Source organism: Eumetopias jubatus, unplaced genomic scaffold (assembly GCF_037043125.1).
Source record: "Eumetopias jubatus isolate StellerSeaLion01/CBP00866 unplaced genomic scaffold, mEumJub1_p1.0 scaffold_11, whole genome shotgun sequence".
Taxonomy (NCBI): Eukaryota; Metazoa; Chordata; class Mammalia; order Carnivora; family Otariidae; genus Eumetopias; species Eumetopias jubatus.
Genome location: NW_028274817.1, coordinates 76,253,535 through 76,270,711, shown reverse-complemented (window position 1 = coordinate 76,270,711; position 17,177 = coordinate 76,253,535). Strand labels below are relative to the sequence as shown.

At 39.0% G+C, this 17,177-nt stretch overlaps 1 protein-coding gene across 10 annotated transcripts in view; it reads left to right on the top strand.

Annotated features, from left to right (window-relative positions):
- Window positions 1–17,177, top strand: part of HUWE1 (HECT, UBA and WWE domain containing E3 ubiquitin protein ligase 1) — a 162,700-nt gene that overhangs the window by 71,805 nt on the left and 73,718 nt on the right. For all 10 annotated transcript variants that reach the window (XM_028092893.2, XM_088028778.1, XM_028092891.2 and 7 more), the window contains 7 exons: window positions 1,114–1,248; window positions 1,738–1,839; window positions 2,321–2,401; window positions 10,637–10,743; window positions 10,908–11,085; window positions 12,550–12,641; window positions 13,259–13,470. In XM_028092893.2, coding sequence (XP_027948694.1) covers window positions 1,114–1,248; window positions 1,738–1,839; window positions 2,321–2,401; window positions 10,637–10,743; window positions 10,908–11,085; window positions 12,550–12,641; window positions 13,259–13,470 — 907 coding nt within the window. The remainder of the gene's footprint in view (window positions 1–1,113; window positions 1,249–1,737; window positions 1,840–2,320; window positions 2,402–10,636; window positions 10,744–10,907; window positions 11,086–12,549; window positions 12,642–13,258; window positions 13,471–17,177) is intronic.

Sequence of the window (17,177 nt, the reverse complement as noted above, 5' to 3'; positions counted from 1 at the left end):
TGTTGTCAAACTTGAATATGCATAAGAATAAATTAAAAGTGCTTGCTAAAGATGTAGATCTCAGGGGTGCCTGGGTGGCTCAATTGGTTAAGTATCCAACTCTTAATTTCAGCTCAGGTCATGATCTCAGGATCGTGAGATTGAGCCTCACATCAGATTGTGCACTCATTGTGGAGTCTGCTTGAGATTCTCTCCCTCTCCTCCTCCCCCCACTTGTGCACTCGTGCACTCTCTCTCAAAATACATAAAATTTTTAAAAAGTTGTAGACCCCATCTGCAATGCTTGATTCAGTTAAGTGTGCAAGTAAAGACCAGGAAAATCCATGTTTTTAAAAATTTTTTTAAAGATTTTATTTAGAGAGAGCATGTACAAGCAGGGACAGCAGAGGAAGAGAGAGAATCTCAAACAGGCTCCCTGCTGAGTGCAGAGCCCTACTTGGGGCATGATCCCACAACCCTGAGATCATGACCTGAGCTGAAAACGAGTCAGATGCTTAAACAACTGAGCCACCCAGGCACCCCAGGAAATCCACATTTTTAACAACCAATCTAGGTGATTCTGATGTATTTGTAGAGAAAATTTTATATTCAATAAAATGGTTACAAAACTATGAGTTTGTGCTTCCTGTATATAAGTAGGCACAAGTATGTATGTTTGTATATGTATAAAAAGATTGGAAGAAAGTATTTCAAAATATAAACAATGGTTTATTACTATTGGAGCTTAATTATATTTTACAAATTGTAAGAATTATCTTGTACTTCATTAAAATTAGAAAAAGCTCTACGTACAGTCTGCTACCCACCAGTAGTGTGTGAAATTGCATGTTTTACTTACCACTATTTTTCCTCCCACATTGGTGGCTGAGAAATATTGAAGGGGATTTCTTTTGAAGGATTGTTTTTAACTTGCGTGTCTTAAATAACTAGTGCTGTTAAATACCTTTCTATTTGTTTTTGGAAAGCTTAACATTTTTATTTCGGGTTTCAGTACCATAATCTGTCACCATTTTTATATCATTTATCTCTCCTTAATGGAAAAAAAAATCCTCAATCGTTCTTTTGGTGGTGCTTTTATTCTAACTAGTTTCTTTATCATAACTTTTACTTTAGTTGCAGATGTGACTATGGAAAGTAGTCCAGGCTCATCCATCTCTATGGAGCACCGGCTAGATGTTGAATTAAGGGCATCAAGTTCTAGCAGCAGCACTAGTCTCTCTTCTGGCTCTGGCCCTGGCCCCCGTCCTGGTGGGTAGACAAGTAGATACCCAGTCTTTCACGCTGAATTACTAAACTAGTCAAGAAGGTACTTTGGGAGCAGCTTCAGTGGTACACTTGGTGGTTTGCTTCTTAGGACTATACGTGTTACTTTGCCATTCTGGTGTCCATTTTCTCATATTAACATTTATTTCATAGTTTTCCAACTGTTCACACATTATTTTATCAAAGCAGCCATGTCAGATCAGATAGTATCTAAAACAGAAATTGAGGATCAGAGAGTTAATCTTTTTACTTGCACTTTTACTTCAGTCTTTTCATTTTAGTATTAGTTTTGTGTAGTTCTTGGTGATTTATTTTCCCAGTTTTCAAAGCTTCCCAACATCCAGAGATCTCACTTCGAATGTCTGCTAGTGTTGATATAGTGTATATGCATCTCTTAAAAAATTGTTTTATGTGCCTGCTCATTGTGGTCTAATGGTGAACTCAGTATAATCCTCCATCTTTCTCCCTTGCCAGGAGTCCAGTGTATTCCACAAAGAGCAGCACTTCTCAAATCCATGTTGAATTTCCTCAAGAAGGCCATTCAAGACCCTGCTTTCTCAGATGGCATACGACATGGTATTTGATTTTAAATTCTTTCTTAAAGGATGTTTGAGTCTCTCCAAAGATTAGTTCTTTTGATACTGATGCTACTCTTGTAATAGGCTTAAGAAAAGGCATGCCATTTTGAATAGCTTTTAGTCATTTAGTGTCACTTTTCCTAGACCTAAGGATTCTCTAGCTATTTTCATAATGATTCACCCATTTTTTTTCCTTTTTCAGCTTTTGACTCTGTGCTCACTTCCAGCCTGCTACTCCACTTTGTCTTTGTCTGTATTCTTTTGTTCTCTGACCCACTGTTAAGAGGCTATTTCATGGACAAAGAATAAATAATAGAATATGAGGAGGAGTGAAGTAGAAACCATTAGACTGGAATCAACACAGGAGTTTGTTTACCACAGTGGTGGTATATATAATATATTGCTCCATCATCTCTACCCGTCAAACTACTTCTGGACTGATCATATTCTCCTTGATGTTCACCTTTCTTTTCTCTTAGTGATGGATGGTTCTCTCCCTACCTCCCTGAAGCACATCATCAGTAATGCAGAATACTATGGCCCGTCACTCTTCCTCCTAGGTAAGTGGTATTGATAGTTGGCTATACCAAGCTGGAATAACCTGGCAGAGTTCTCTGTGTATTTTATATCCTTATAGGGTTTTACTGTCCACATTTGTCCTCTGTGTTACGTATCTTTCTAGTTGGTGATGAAATAAAGGTCAGAATTCAGTTTCAAATATCCATTTCTTGAATGCCAAATATACCTTCTACAAGCAGTATATTATAAATCATTTGTGATAAGTAATATTGTACATTGTGCTGTACTTAACATTGCAAGTGTAATAAGCATGTCTTTATTCAATGGTTAGTCCCCGTCTTGGTCTGGAAAATTCAGTCAGCATGGTTTCCATTCTTAGAATTGAATGTCAGATCCACAAACTGTAATATAGAAAATTGTTTCTTGCTGTAAAAAATGCAGTTTGGGAAGCTGTGGGTACTTTGTAATTATTTGTAAAAATGCCTTGCAATTTTATGTTGGCAATACTCTGTGTATTGCTGTTGTTAAAACCTCATTTTTATTAATTGCCATTTATTGAGTGCCATACATACTCAGGACAGTGAGATACGTCAGTTTCTAGAATTCTCCTTAAAATTAAAGGAATGTAGTGGGAAGTATAGAAACAGAGAACACCTCCTTGTACCAGTAGCACATGTTTTTTTTAATACTTTGGGGTATCTGGAGGGAGTAGTTTTGGCTATTATAATTCAGGTACTTGTTCCCTTGCTGAAGCAGATTCAGGTTTTTATCTTTTAAGTTTGTATCCTGTGACCTTGCTAAATTCACTTAGTAGTTCATAATTGCTTTGTTAATTTCTTAAGATATTCTGTATAGTCCTCTCATCTACAAATAGTTCTTTTTTTATTTTTTTTTAAATTTTTTATTGTTATGTTAATCACCATATATTACATCATTAGTTTTTGGTGCAGTGTTCCATGATTCATTGTTTGTTCATAACACCCAGTGCTCCATGCAGAACGTGCCCTCCTCAATACCCATCACCAGGCTAACCCATCCCCCTACCCCCCTCCCCTCTAGAACCCTCAGTTTGTTTTTCAGAGTCCATCATCTCTCATGGAATAGTTCTTTTTTTAATAATCATTTTGCTTTTTATGTCTTACTGCATTGGCAAAGATTTCCAATACAGTGCGAAATAGAGGTGGTGAGAATGGGCCTCTTCACTTTGTTCCTGAGCTCAGGGGAAAGCATTCAGTATTTCACCACTAAATTTGAGGTTAGCAGAAGGTTTTGTTCCTCTTTATCAGGTTGAGGAAGTATTCCCTTATACTATAGCAACTCCATCTTGACATGGAGAGACACCCTCCCAAGTTTAGGTTCATATGGCAGAACTTATGACCTTAGTCTTTGGTATGATTGAAGATTTGTTACACAGGTAGAGAAGTCCCAAGTTAAGATGCAGGGAAGAAGGATGGCTCTCTCTGGGAGAAAGCCCCCAAACAGAGAAAAGCAAGTGCACAGTCATCAAGGGGAAGTTTAAAGGAGGCTGCAAGAGGACATGTGTGCTTATGGGGTGGAGGCAGGGAGCAGGTGAGCCCTCAGAATGACACAGGAAGCCAGAAATGAGACTTAGAGCACTAAAGCAAACTTAGCGGAGGTCAAAATTCCTTCTCTAGAGTCTTAATTCATCCTTGCTGTTTGAATCAGCATAGTAACCTTCCTGATTTACTGTAAATAACTTGTACTTGAGAGGGACCAAATTTGCAAAGTCAACTCAAAATAATGTAGCCAGAAGGAGACAGCCAGGAAAAGAAATTAATGGGGGCCTGAGAATCTCTTGGCACATTTTTTGATGTAGTTGGCTGTTTATTTTTTTGTTGTTGTTTTATTTGAACTATTCTGGATACCTTAGCTGTATTATTGACCCACATGCAGCAGGAAGTCCCCTTTAAGGCACAAACGCCACCTTAAAATAAGTTTAATACCAATCTGTTTTAAGATTTTATTTTTTTATTTATTTTAGAGAAAGTGCACACACGTGCACAAGCGGGCAGTGGAGTGGGGAGGGAAGGGGGAAAGAATCTCAAGAAGACTTGCGCTCGGTGTGGAGCCCAACGCAAGGCTTGATCCCACGACCGCAAGATTGTGACATGAGCTGAAACCAAGAGTTGGACGCTCAACCAACTGAGCCACCCAGGCAGCCCCAGTCTTTTTACCAATTATAGCAACTAGACTTCTTTTGACCTCATTAAGGGCTTCTAAGACTTGAGCTGTTTGGTTATGTGGTTGGCCAGGAGTTGTGCCATTGTTTGGGTAGCCTCTAGAGGAAGCGTCTATGTCACAAATAAAAAAACCTAATCTTGTGCCCATTATACCAAAGATGGTGATGCAGCCCAATATAAAAGATAAAAAGATGGCCCAGTGCTCCCCTTTGTGGCAAGACTTGATGAACAAGCTGGACATTCTGGTTGGATCTAGGATACCTGGATACTAAATACCCATAAGACACAGATCAGGGTGAATGGATTAGAAGGGAGCAGTTGATGGAGTAGAGTTTGACCTTGCTGAACGGGAGTTGTGTCGTAGGAGATCCAGTAGCCCAAGGTGCTTGGAGGGTGGAGTCTCTAGTGGCCAAATTACATCAGAGCAGACATGCAAGGGCAGAATAGTCTCAACAAGAGGGACATCACTGTCTAGACTCCGGATTGGTGGGGAAGGCTAGGAAGGGCATGAAGTCAGTAAGGAAGCTCTGTTGAGGTTGTGCTGTCCTCCTGCAACAGTTCTATGCTAAAACCAACTAAATAAGGATTCTGACTCTTCCCAAATTCAACCTCTGACTCTCCTACCCCACTTTTATACCCAGCTGTATCCCTTTCTAATTTCCCCAACTGCCTTTCCTTCTCGCTCCTGTTCCTAGACTAGCTGATGCCAACGCCATGGTGGTTGTTATTTAACCAGAGGATGGCAGATAGTCAGTATGAGTATTGAAAACCTCCCAGGGGCAAGAGTTATTTGTATAACATTGCTTGGGCTTGGGCATCTGTTAACATTGCTTAGAGTTTTAGTGCTCAGGTGACCTTCTCTGTTACCATTATATAAATACTGTCTTTCAAGTTGAGGAAGATGGGAAATCTTGGTGCAGTGATGGTGGAATAATGGAAAGTGAAATGTGAGACTGTCAGATTAAGGAAAGTCAGCTGATGGGGCCATTGGAATTGTGACGAGTGATTTGGCCACCCATTACAGGGGCAGTTAACATTTGGGACTGTCACCGCTGAGGCTGGGATTATCAATTGTGCTGAAGTCATCATCTAGGATACTGGGTTGATGGGAGTCCTGGCCTAACCCCAAAACTTTGATGGAAGGTTTTATACATTTGAGAAATAATTACAGAAGTGATTTTTGAGTATTCCTTTGTCTCTAGGAGTTATGGAGTAATTTCTTACTGGGAACTATGGACTGATTGAATATCCCCAAACAGTTGAGGTCACAGCATGGGGATAAAGGAGCCCAAGTAGTTTGGCATTGAGTTGGAATGGTAGACTCCCAGACTCAGGCCGTGAGCCAAATCTGACATTGCTAGGCCAACCAGAACCAGAATGTTCCATAATATTTTCAGACCTGTTGCGATCTATAGGTCTTGGCATGTTGGAGGTGTCGGTTTATTATGGAAGTCACAGGCATTGTTATCCCAGGTCCCGTAGTGGTATAGGGTGGATCCAGAGCTAGCATCCCTACTTAAGAATGTTAGTACTGGGAACTAATTTAAGATCTTCCTTTACTTTTTAGAAGAACCATAAAATTGTAGGTGTGGGAACAGGCAGGCACCGAGACCTCCATTTACAAAGAGGGACCTCCAGTTAGTGAACCTTTAAAACTATTATATTGGGAAAAGACTTTAGCAAAGACCTTTTTTGTGGCATACAGAATAGTCTGAAAGGGCAGAGGCCCTCAATTTTCAGTGGCTCCCATTCTGTTACCCACTTTAAATACAGGCACCAGTCTAGCATAGGTTGCACCAAGATCAAAAAAGGGGCAGTGTCTTTAAGTGAGAAGGGATTCTGTTTGGTTATTATAGATTCATACATGGAAAGTGTTCCTTTTACGGCTAGAAAAGGAATAGAGAGGTCCTCGTTGCATTTTGTTAGGATGTTGTATGACTTAAAAGGTCGAGAGTTCAGGGTAACTAAGATAAAGTGGGTAAAAGACAGACCCATTTAGGAGACCATTGTACACTTTTTTAAATTTAAGAGCATGCGCTTAAGTAGGCTATTATGTTTTTGTGGTAGGTCTGCTGTCTGCAGATGATAAGACAAATAAGAAGTTCCAGGTGATGCCTTGTTTTCATTGTCTGTGCCCAGACTGAATGAATAAAATGTGTACCCACATCAGGTCAGAGTTGGAAGTTAAAAGGAAACTAACATTTAGTGAGGCCTATATTAAGTGTTGGCAGTAGCATGACAGGAAGGATAAACCAAGACCAGGCTTGTGTAACATTGAATCTTTGTGAGGGAATAGTAACTTGCACCAGCAGATTGGGGCAGTGGCTTAATAAAATGAATTTGCTAGTCAGAGAAGGTGTATTCACCCCTTTGTATGGATTCCCACTGACCATGATACCAATAGCAGGACCGGGTGCAAAGATCACATTGGTAGGCTAGAGTTTGGGCCAGGGCCAGTAGCATTGGATGTTATGCACTGAGCCCAGATTTTAAGGGTCTGGAGACTGAGATCACTGGAAGTCTCATGGGATCTGTTGAGCTGAGGGCAGGGAGTAATAGCTTATTTGAGAAGTGTGAACAAGTTAGTCAGCTATGGCATAAAAATGAGCTTCCTGTGTGGCAGCCTTGGTATGAGTTGAGACATCAGACTTTAATTGTAATACGTGAAGTCTGAGCAGCAGTATGTTCCCAATGTAGAAAGCCTGATAGGGCATGATACTGAATGTGGTAACTTTTGAGCCCATCGACCAACAACCCACTAAGGCTACCGTTAGCTACCATCTGGGAGTCTATAAAAATACGAACAATGGTCATACCTTGATTGAGGTGTCCTCCAGTGCCAAAATGACTGGTCTGCTCTTAATTGGGCTGACTCTTGAAGACCCATCCTTTATCAGGAGTGACTTGGTCATGGGTTGGAAAGCAGCAACTTTCCAGCAGGTTCCATCACATGTGATTAGTGTTAGTGCCATCTGTAACATAAACGGACTCCCTTTCTATCGGAGTTCCTATTCAATGAAGGCGTGTCCCTGTGCTTTTAAGACAAAAGCCGGAGGCTGTGAGTTCACGTTTTGACTTATTTTGGACCTTTAACTATAATTTACTTTGTCTGCTCTTCACATTTTAAAAGATATTTTAGGTGTTTAATCCAGCTTTTAGTCGTTTTCAGCAGAATGATTTATTAAAGTATTGTCCTTTTTTATCTTGAAGAATTTTCTATGTTGGTGTATTTTTTTGTGATCACCAATATGTTCGTTTTTCTTTTTCCTAGAGTCTTGTGTCTTAATTTTTTTCATATTCTGAATCTTACACTAGCTTTTTTACTCCTTTTTTGGTAATGGTTATTCTTATATTTTATTGACATTAAAAATTTCTTACTCTGTCTTCTGCCAGACTAGACAACATAAGATCTTCAACCTGCCTTCACATCACCCCTTTCTCATCATTTTCATTGTCCTTTTTTAGTAACTCTTTGACTTTCCTTTTCTGATTCATGTTTCACTGTTGTTGGAGTACATCTTCGGGTAATTTTTAAAGTGTCATACTTCTTTTCCTTTCAGAATTTTGTGGACATTTCTCCATTGTCTTCTAATGTTACATATTTTAGGTAACCATGATGTTAAACTGGTTCTTGTTCCTTTGTAGGTAACTTCATTTTCTCTTTGCTGTGGGAGTTTACAAATTTCACCAGGACGTACTTAGTTCTGTTTCTTTTCAGTATTCTTTCATAGCACTTGGTTAGGCCCTTTTTAAAATCTGATAATTCTTTCTTGCTTCAGGAAAATTCCTTTGGTTCCTTTTAACTTAAGTATTCTCTCTTGGAAACCCTATTGTATAGCTAGTACGCCTACCATGTTGATCTCATGTCACCTTCTGAGAGAATTTCTCTGTATAATCTTTCAAGATGCCTATCGCAGTATCAAATTTTTAATTTTTTCTTAACAAACTTTGTAAATTTCTGTTTCCTTCTTCTTAAGGGACCCTTTGTCTTAACACTTTATTGCTGTTTTATGGATTTTGTAGGTTCTAGAATGTGATTTTTATCAATTTTTTAAGAGTTATCTTTCATTACTTAACTCTTAGTTGCTAGGTTCCACATGGAGCCAGTTGATTTTCGTGTTTCCTTTTTAAAATTCTAATATTTGTGGGGGAAAATAAAAATAAAATTCTAATATTTGGTCATCTGTTAATTTTAAAAGAGGGTTTAAACTGTCCCATTGCACAGTAGCATTATGACATAGCATTATAGTTCGACCCTGGTAAAATAACAGATTTGGTGTCTTAGTAACTTCTAGTAGAACACTAATATTAGTTTACGAATACTCAATTTTAGTAACCTTTTGTAGTTTAGACATTTGTAAAAAAAAAAAAAAAAGTCTATGGAAGGTTGTATTATATACCAGTAGGAACCCAAAAAAGGACTTGTATTTTCCATAAGTTTATAGTCCATGAAGCCATTGACAACTGTTGGTCCCCAGTAATTGTCATATATTTGCCATTTCAATGACATTTGGAGTAGATTCACCCTCTGTCAGATTTTAAAATCAAAATTTTTAAATCTCATACAATGAGTTGGGAAGCCTTGTCCTAATTGCTCCTAGAAGGTTTAATAACCTCACATCTAAAACCGTCAGTTTAGGGACACCTGGGTGGCTCAGTCAGTTAAGCATCTGCCTTCGGCTCGGGTCGTGATCCCAGGGTCCTGGGATTGAATCCTGCATCTGGCTCCTTGTTCAGCGGGGAGCCTGCTTCTCCCTCCGCCTGCCACTCCCCCCTGCTTGTGCGTGTGCACACTCACTCTCTTTCTCTGACATGAATAAATCTTTTTTAAGAATAATAAAACGGTTTGGTGCCTTTCTGTTACTTGGTATTTTTTTAAAAAATTCTTGTGGTTATTAGGCTAGTCTGCTTTGCTTTCATTTCTTGAGAGTCAATTTTTATGACATTTTCTTATAAAAGCGTTGCATTTCACTTGTTAGCATACAGTTTGTAAAAATTTATTTATTCTGAATCCTGTTAGATCTCCTTCTTTCATTGCTGACGTATTGCTTGCTTTTCTTGGATTTCCCATAAGCTTGTAAGCTTTTTCAGTCTTTTCAGAGGGTTAGTTATTGGTTTTAATTATTTGTGCTTTTTGCTTGCGGTTTCACTTTTTTTTTCTATTATTTCTAGCTTTACTTTTGGTTACCTTTTAATGGATGCATTAATTTCCCCTTGAGCACTGATAATAGTCTATAAGCCCATGTTAAATATCATATTGTCAAAAATTGGTCAGATTACATACCTAAGAACTCTTAACATTGCTAGTGGTATTTTAAAATTGCTAAAAGGCTTTTGAGAAGACATTTTGTCCATTCCATCAGTTGTTTACATTCACGTCAATCCAGCAAACCACCCCCCCATCTTAGATATTTTCCCTGCATTTTAAACAAAAAAGGATGTGTTTTTAGGTTTATGAATTCTCATAATTTTGGACAGGTTTATATCCACGGTGGTTCATGTATTTAGTGGAGTGGTATGCAGCCATTCAGATTGAATGAACTGTAGTGTTGTGACAGGGAAAGATAAAGGAGAATATATGGTGTATATTAAAATTTAAAAGAAACAGGTTATATAGAAGTATAACCTCATTGGTGTAAAAATACGCTCATAGAATCTTAATATTTTTTCATTTATATATATACTAATAAAATTATATATATTTAAGATGTAGAACATGATGGTGTACGTAGTGAAATGATTTCTATAATCAAGCTAATTAACAAATCATCTCATAGTTACCTTTTTTTTCACGTGATAAAAGCACTGAAATCTCTCTTGGTATATTTTTCAGTATTCAATATGGTATTATTAATTATCATTATACCTGTACATTGCCCATAAAAATCTTGAAAGTTTGTCACCTAATTCTTAATAGTGACCTTCTGATGAAGCAGTATTAGGGGCGTTCATTTCAGAGTAAGTACAAGTGTTTAAATTGTTGAACATAGAGTATGTTATTTTTCAGCCTTTGGAATTTTTTTATTAATACCTGTGAAGAATCTCTCAATTTCTCCTATTTCTCATCTTTTTTAGCTACTGAAGTGGTGACTGTGTTTGTATTTCAAGAACCATCACTGCTGTCCTCACTCCAGGACAATGGATTAACAGATGTCATGCTTCATGCACTGCTTATCAAAGATGTGAGTCCTTTACTGTTTCTCTGTAAAGAATGCTCTGTGTGTACCCCTCCTCACAATGTATCCCTCCCCTACTATCTCTCTGTGCAATACCCTGGTCAAAGTTTTGTGGCATCTACACCTGAACGCTTTTAGAGGTCTTCAAACTCACTTGATCTTCTGTCTAGGTTCCTGCTACCCGTGAAGTCCTTGGCTCCCTCCCAAATGTATTCAGTGCACTCTGCTTGAATGCCCGAGGTCTTCAGTCATTTGTACAGTGTCAGCCTTTTGAACGTCTTTTCAAAGTTCTTCTGTCTCCAGATTACCTCCCAGCCATGCGAAGGAGGAGGAGTTCTGATCCTCTTGGTAAATCATCAGGATTTATCTTATATTATTATAATTGGTTAACTGTTGTGCCAAGATTTTAGATGATTATCAAGCCACCGATTGGTAAGAAAACCCTTTCTTGACCTCACATCATTTCTCTGGCTAGGTGTGCTAAGCTTAATGGGAATGATAGTTATCACTGTAGCACTATATACATTGTATTGCAGGTAAAAAGAGTACTTCACCCTTATCCTCTGCTCATAATATTTTCATGCTTCTCAACAGTTCATTGTATGTATCTGTGTGTGTTTTCAAAAGTTCAAAGTTTTAATCAAATTTGTACAAGTGTTGGGAAAACCAAACTTTGGCCATAGAAACCTTTCCTTTCCTGGGCCACCGAAGGGACCAGATCATGTCCCAGGTGACCTGAGTGGCTCCAGATCTTCAGGCAGTACCTCCAGGCCATGCCCTCACGCTCCAATTGGCTGTAGCATTTGGGCAGGTCAGAAGCTAAACTGTAGCAGAGTGACTCACAGAGGCTGTGCCCCCTCCTCTTGGGTTAGGGCAGGAGGGGCAGTCCTGGATTCCCACGTGGATTCCCAGGAGGTGGGACCTGCACTACACTGCTACCTCAGTGGGATTACCCACAGGAGCAGGAATTATCCAGTGGAGATCTTGGGGGCAAGTTCACCTAGGGTTCAGGGTCTGGGACAAGGGGAAAAGGGTTTCCTTGGGAGTCCAAATTTCCACCTGTCACCATTCCACAGATTGTCACTTTGACGCCTCAGTGGTCAGAGCTTGAGAGAGGCTAAGGACTTGTTCCCAGTGACCTTTGGATGTCAGCAAATAAGGGGTGGTGCTCCTTGGACTGTCAACAACAGTTCATTGTTAGATGTACTGTCATGGTGCTAGTGAGAAACGGGTATTAGGAGCAGTATATTTCCAGGAGTAGCAACAAGAGATACGAAGTCCTGAGCTGTTGATCTTAGTAATCTTCTGTTCTAATATCCAAGTCCCCAAAATAGTCACAAATGAATAGATTTCCTTCTCAGTGTATTTGAGACCAGATTATTGAGGAACAGCGAGAAGATAGGGCTCCAGAAAGAATCCAGTTTTCACAGGTGTGCTTTGTCCTTTCAGCCACCACTGTAGCATTCTAGCCATTGTCATTCTTTATGGGGCAGCCAGAGGATTAATGGTTTATGCTTCTTTCTTTTCTGTCTCTTTTTACAATACTACTTAAGACCTTGGCAGTAGTAGAGATTGACAGGGTAGAATGTAGTATACATGGTTATTTTAAAATATGCTCAATAGACTGATGAGGTTTTCTTCTTCCCCCGCCAGTGACTTGCTTTCAGAAGTTGGTGTGAATTCATTTGAGAAAGCATGGCATTAAAAAATCACAACCACCAGCTCCGTTTCTTCTTTCCTCCTCATTGGCAGAGAAGATAGCTCAAATTCTATTTTCTTCAGTCCTTCTAACAGTTCTTTTTTTGCTTTAAGGGGATACTGCATCTAACCTGGGGAGTGCTGTTGATGAGCTCATGAGACATCAGCCCACCCTCAAAACAGATGCAACGACTGCGATCATCAAGGTGGGAAGTGATAAGGCTGACCATGGACATGAGAGAGCAGTTAAGGGGGTTTTTAAGAAAAAAAAAACTTGGCTTACTGGAGGTCATTTGGATTCTTGGGCTAGGCCTAGAAGAGGATTATGTCTACTTTATTTTCTCCACGTCCTTGGGTTGGTCCTTTGTCCCCCTCCCCCAAAAAGTCACTTAAGTATTGCTTTCTTCTGTAGGATATTAACAAGTTGCCAGGATTTAGTTTCTATTTGTAAAAGCGTATTACTTTTTCTAATCTTTGTTTCTTGATTTTTTTTCACATTTAGTATCCCTGCCAATTGCCTGTATAGTTTGTGAGTTCCTGGTGCTTGTGAATTAGGACATGGAGTCAGATTAGTCATGCAGTCACTTAACATCTGTGTGACCCTGAACAAGTTATTTAAACTTCAGAACTTCAGTTCCCTGGTTTGTAAAATAGGATTGAGGACTATATTCCAGGAGTGATGTGTCATACGTATATACATACATACATGTATATAAAGTGTTTTGGCAATTCTGTGTATAACACATAGAAAATGCTCCAAAAATGTTAGTTGTCCCCCATTTCTTATTTACTAATAAATAATCCTATTTCCTGTGTCTTTCAGTTACTTGAAGAAATCTGTAATCTTGGAAGAGACCCTAAATACATCTGTCAGAAGCCATCAATCCAGAAGGCAGATGGCACTGCCACTGCCCCTCCTCCAAGGTCTAATCATGCTGCGGAAGAGGCCTCTAGTGAGGATGAGGAGGAGGAAGAAGTACAGGCCATGCAGAGCTTTAATTCTACCCAACAGAATGAAACCGAGCCTAATCAGCAGTAAGCATTCGCAAGACAGGTTCCCTAGTCTTGTGATCTTAGGCATGTCATTTTCATCCATAAAAGCGAGGATGTTGGTTCATTATAAGGTTCTTCAAGCCCTAAGAGTCTAGTTTTTTCTTTCTTTGATCATTGTGTGTCATTTATGCTTTCATATTTAATTGTATTGGTTGCCTTAGCAAGGTGTCTTTCTTTAAAATTTGTTCATGGAATTGAATCAGTTTACTATATCAAGTTGATGGGCTTTTCTTAGAGGACTTTTCCCCATTGTTGATTTGGTATTTGCATCATTGCTTGATTGTTTCCGTAAGTGAGTACGTAAAGAAACATTGCACTTTTGAAGCCTATCTCCTAAGTCTTTAAAAATAACAGGGATTTGTTGGTTGGTCTTTGCTTTTGTTTGATTACTATCTGTTTATTCTAGATAAATCAGAAGTCTTTGGAATGTACCATATGATTATAACCGGGCACAGGAGATTATTTAAGTTTTGTTTTTACATAAAAATTGACTACCTGGATGGTGAAATGGGGATTGGCGGGATGAAATGTAACTTGTAGCTGTAACTCTTAATCGCATTCATGCTAGAAGAGGGTGTGATCCCTCTGAACTCTGTCATGCATTTATCCATTTAATAAGTGTTCTTTTGGTTTATAGATAACTAGTTCTGAGAAAAGCAGGAATGTTTTAGGTGTGGATATGATTGGGTTTGGGCTGGTCTTGAAGGATGGCTTGGAACTTGAGAAAATTATGGCTGAATACATAGAAGGAGCAAAGGCCTAGACTCCAAAACTGGTGTGCCATCTTGGAGCTCTAGGAAGTGATGAGCCTGTTGGTATGAGGTTTGTTTGGAGGTTTGTTTTCTTTCTTTTCTTTCTTTTTTTTTTGAGGAAATGCATTAACTACTAAGTATGTTGCTTTGTTGAGCAGATGTCTTACCCTTGTCTGAGATGGCAACTCTACCTTCATTTTAGCAGCATCTTCTGTTTTGATTTGATTAAAATGTTCTCTTTCCGGAAAAGGAAGACACCTGAAAGAAAGTGAGACTATATGCAGAGGAGTCAGAATCTGTGCTTACTTGCCACACCCTTGATTGTCAGCCACCCTGCTGGGATATGGTTTCCTTTCCTGACTACAAGATGAAAGATTTCTTAAACTTGATGAGTGGGAGGGTGGTTTTGAGTGAGGCTGTGCATGTTCATCTGCATATAACTTTTTCTCTACCTGAATATCTTCCAGACACCTTAGATCTAACGTGCCCAGATTTTAAGCTGTCATAGTAAATTGACGTTTTCTCACATCCTTGTATTTTTTCACTCCATGTGTCACTGTGTTCTATCCATATTTGTCCCCCCAACCCCAAATTATCTTATCTCCTTTTCTATCTACCAAATTCCTGCAAAGCCAGCTCAAATGTCACATTCTTAAAGGAGCTTTTCCTTTTTCCTCCAAACAGGAAGTCTTTTGTGTTCTTCCAAAAGTTTTGTTAGAATTATTCATATATATTCTGATGGTTTCTCCCATTAATCTGTATGCTCCTCCAGGGCAGGGACAATGTCTTATTTTACAGTGTATCCTAATTACTTTGTGTGTAGCAGATAATCAGTCAGTAAATGTTCTTTTGGTGCTTTGATGGAATAACTCAAGAGCATTAGGTGAAGGATTTCCTGAGCCTTAAATGCCAAGAGAGGTGGATCCTAATGAAACATGAATGAGAATGAAGAGATAGTAAAAATGTAGGCACCCACAGCATTAATACTCTACCATAGAGTTAGTCATATGTAGCTTCTAAAGCTAGAGGATCCTAGTACTTGGTACTCCATGGTATTGATGTTTTTCTATACTCTGCATGGTCTGGGTGTTCATCACTACCTCATTCACATAACATACCTAAGAGTCTCACATATATTGACACATACACTTTTCCACTTCTACCACCTTCAGAAGCCTCGATTGGGTCACTCTGGGTTATTAAGGCTGGAAGGAAAAGCAGGAAACTGCCTAAACTCAACCTTCATCTTGAAAGCCACAATATATTAAAGGGAGTTCTTTTATCTCCTTATCCCAGGTGGGAGTTACTTTGTACTTTGTGCCAGTATGGGAAGAGGCTTAGAAAAATTTACAGTGTGTGCCATCCTCTCTCTCCAGAAGTCTTATTTGTATCCCCCAACTCCCCCTCCAATGCAAAATTCTTCAGTGGGACTCCCAAACAAATTCCAGTCTCATCTGTTGTCCAGTGCCATAAACACAAACACATGAGTAAATTTTTTCCAATGTTTTTTATTGAGGTTTAATTTCTATAAACTACACAGATCTTGAGATTCCTATTTCTCTACACTAAAGCGAGGCAGCTACTTTTTTTTTTTTTTAAGATTTATTTATTTTAGAGAATGTGAGTGCACATTGCCAGGGGGTGGGCAGAGGGAGAGAATCCTCAAGTAGATTCCCCACTGAATGCAGAGCCCAAACCCAGGGCTCGATCTCACAACCCTGAGATCATGACCTGAGCCGAAACCAAGAGTTGGACACTTAACCTACTGTGCCAGCCAGGCGCCCCTACTTACTTTAATCATCATTGAATAAATTTGTCTATTCCAGAATATCCTAAAGATAACAATAGATGGAGTCCTATGTGTGTGTCATATCTGATACATGTACTTTCTTGTATCTGGCTTCTGTTTGTGTTTTTGCAATTCATCCATATTGTTGCATCTATCAGTTGGTTGTTCCTTTTCATTGCTGAGTAGTGTTTCATTGAATGAATCCACTCCTGTGGATGGATTTTTGAGTTTCCAGGTTTTTCCAGGCTAAAACTATTTTTCTCTTATTTTTTCTAAAATCAGCTTGTATTTGAAAATGGTGTTTGTATATGATCTTGGGATGTGGTTTTGTGCTCAATCTGGAATAAGGAAATTTAGGCACCACAGTCTACCCCAAATACATGGAGTTTTGTTCTACATCCAGAGACATTCACAAGTAACTCTAAATACTTGTATTTTGGCCTCTTTTTTCTGCCTTCTAAACTGTTTGATGTCAGTAAAACTGATACTGCTGGGGATGAATATACTTGCCAATGAGTAACCAGGGCTTTTAGTTGAGGCATCATGGTTTATTTTGCGGTGGATTCCATTTACTTTGCCCAACTTAACTGCCTATCCTGAAAAACTTGAAAGAAATGGGATATATAAATCCATGTGGTCTTTGGAACTTGAATAACAAGTGTCTGGGCTTTAAAGGCAGCAAATGTAGAAAAGCAGTTGTTTCCTGAGTTTTAGTTCACTGGGAGGACTCCTTTGCCAAAGGCAGCTGTGTCTCCTCAAGAGCTGGAAGAAAGACGTCCCCCCCACCCCACACCCCAAAAATTCCATGAGACCTGTTGTTCTGTACACTGTACTATGACACTCAATTGGAATCTTTCTCCTGTACTTCTGATTAAGGGCACTAGTACCATAAATACACATGTAAAATTGAGTCTGGGAATATGTGTGTTTTAGTGAAAGGGGAGACAGGAAGTTTTTAATTTGACAGTAGGTAAATTGTTTTATTCATCATGGGAATGCAGTCTTAACTGTTTCAAAGATGCTATGGGTCAAAGTTTCATATGAAGTTAAGATTACAATTTTTCTTAAAACCAGTTGACGGGGATTTCTGCTAGGGAGAGTTTATCTTACCTACTATTCCTGTATGATGTTCTGAGCCTGGAAACCAA